The sequence below is a fragment of the Beta vulgaris genome, chromosome 4 (genome assembly GCF_026745355.1).
Source record: "Beta vulgaris subsp. vulgaris cultivar EL10 chromosome 4, EL10.2, whole genome shotgun sequence".
In the NCBI taxonomy this organism is placed as follows: Eukaryota; Viridiplantae; Streptophyta; class Magnoliopsida; order Caryophyllales; family Amaranthaceae; genus Beta; species Beta vulgaris.
Window position 1 is genome coordinate 41664820 of NC_079205.1, and position 1715 is coordinate 41666534.

The following is a 1715-nucleotide window of genomic DNA, read 5'->3' on the forward strand; positions in this document are numbered from 1 at the left end:
AAAGTTTCTCTTTAAAGTAATTAAAATCAAACATATAGTCTAATTTTTTTTTTTTTTGAGGAGAAAGAGAAGTGCATTAATCAAATAGTCTAATTTTTTCTATCTTATTTTTCTTAACTTTTTATTTTACTTAAGTTACCTTTTCTTATTTATTTTTCTAAAGATAAACAAAAACAAGGTGCATAAGAAGCGATCCATAATATTCTTATAAGAACCAGAAGAAATACCATAGTCGCAATAACCCAGCTAGAGTGGGCTTCATGAAAACAAAAACCCTAAAGCCCATCATTCCAAACCCTAGCTACCTTATCTCTCTCCTCTCCCACACTATAAATACCAAATAAGCCGTAAAATCTTAACCCTAGCTTCCCCTCCTCAATTTCACAGAGCAAAAGTGTGTGTGCGAGAGAGAGAGGTCAGAAAAGATGCAGATCTTCGTGAAAACCCTAACGGGTAAAACCATAACCCTAGAAGTCGAATCCTCCGACACCATCGACAATGTGAAAGCAAAGATCCAAGACAAAGAAGGCATTCCACCAGACCAACAACGTCTGATTTTCGCCGGAAAACAACTTGAAGATGGTCGCACACTTGCTGATTACAACATCCAGAAAGAGTCGACTCTTCACCTTGTTCTTCGTCTGAGAGGTGGTGCTAAGAAGCGTAAGAAGAAGACTTACACTAAGCCTAAGAAGATTAAGCACAAGAAGAAGAAGGTTAAGTTGCCTGTTCTTCAGTTTTATAAGGTTTCTGATTCTGCTAAGATTCAGAGGTTGAGGAAGGAGTGCCCTAATGCTGAGTGTGGTGCTGGTACTTTTATGGCTAATCATTTTGATCGTCATTATTGTGGTAAGTGTGGTTTAACCTATGTTTACCAGAAGGCTGGAGGCGATTAAAGCATGGATTGATAGCAGAATCTTGAAAGTCAGTGCTTTCAATTTTTATGTTATATTTAGTTTTTGAGATTTTTAGATTCTTGCAAGACTTTTCGTAATCTTAGTTGTTATGGTTATCGTTTGTTGAGGATTATATTATAACTCTGTTGTTTTTGCTAATGTTGGATCTACAATTTTGAATCCTTTTTTTTTTTAATACGGCGTTATAATTTTGTTTTTTCGTCTTGATTTTGGCGCTTATTTGATTTAGTTTGTTGTTGTTGTGTGGTTGATGATATGCTTTTTCAGCCGCTTGAATCGTAAATATGTGGTCTTAGACTTTATTTGATTGAATTTATTGTGGAGTTGATGAATTATAAATCTTTTTTTTTGAATTTAGCGTTATAGTTTTGTTTTACGTATTGCTTTTAGTTTTTAGTTGAATGAATTTGTTGTTGTGTTTTTTTGTTTGGAAAAATTGTGAGGTTTATTTATTCTGTGAATTGAATCGTAAATTTGTGGTTGTAGACTCTAATTGGTTGAATTTGTTGTTATGTGGTTGATGATTTAATCTGAGATGCTTGAATCGTAAGTTTGTGGATTTAGACTTCAATTGGTTAAATATATTTTGTGGTTGATGAAATCTCGATTTATTGGTTAAAATATATATCGTGAGGGTAATTCATACAATATAAATGTAATCTCAGTTTCTCTAATCTGAAAGTTGTATGTGGATTCTGAAAGTCCTAATTTTGTGATTAAAGTTTGATTAACATTAATATTTGTGGTGGTTCTGAATAGTTTGTGTTTTCTTCGGTCACCATGGTATTTTGGTCTTTG

At 33.4% G+C, this 1715-nt stretch overlaps 1 protein-coding gene across 1 annotated transcript; it reads left to right on the plus strand.

Moving 5' to 3' along the window:
• Positions 1-321: 321 nt before the first annotated feature.
• On the plus strand, positions 322-1055 carry LOC104891198 (ubiquitin-40S ribosomal protein S27a). Its single transcript, XM_010676859.4, has one exon. The coding sequence runs from the start codon at positions 426-428 to the stop codon at positions 894-896; it is 471 nt and encodes a 156-aa protein (XP_010675161.1). The 5' UTR covers positions 322-425; the 3' UTR covers positions 897-1055.
• The last annotated feature ends 660 nt before the right edge of the window (positions 1056-1715 follow it).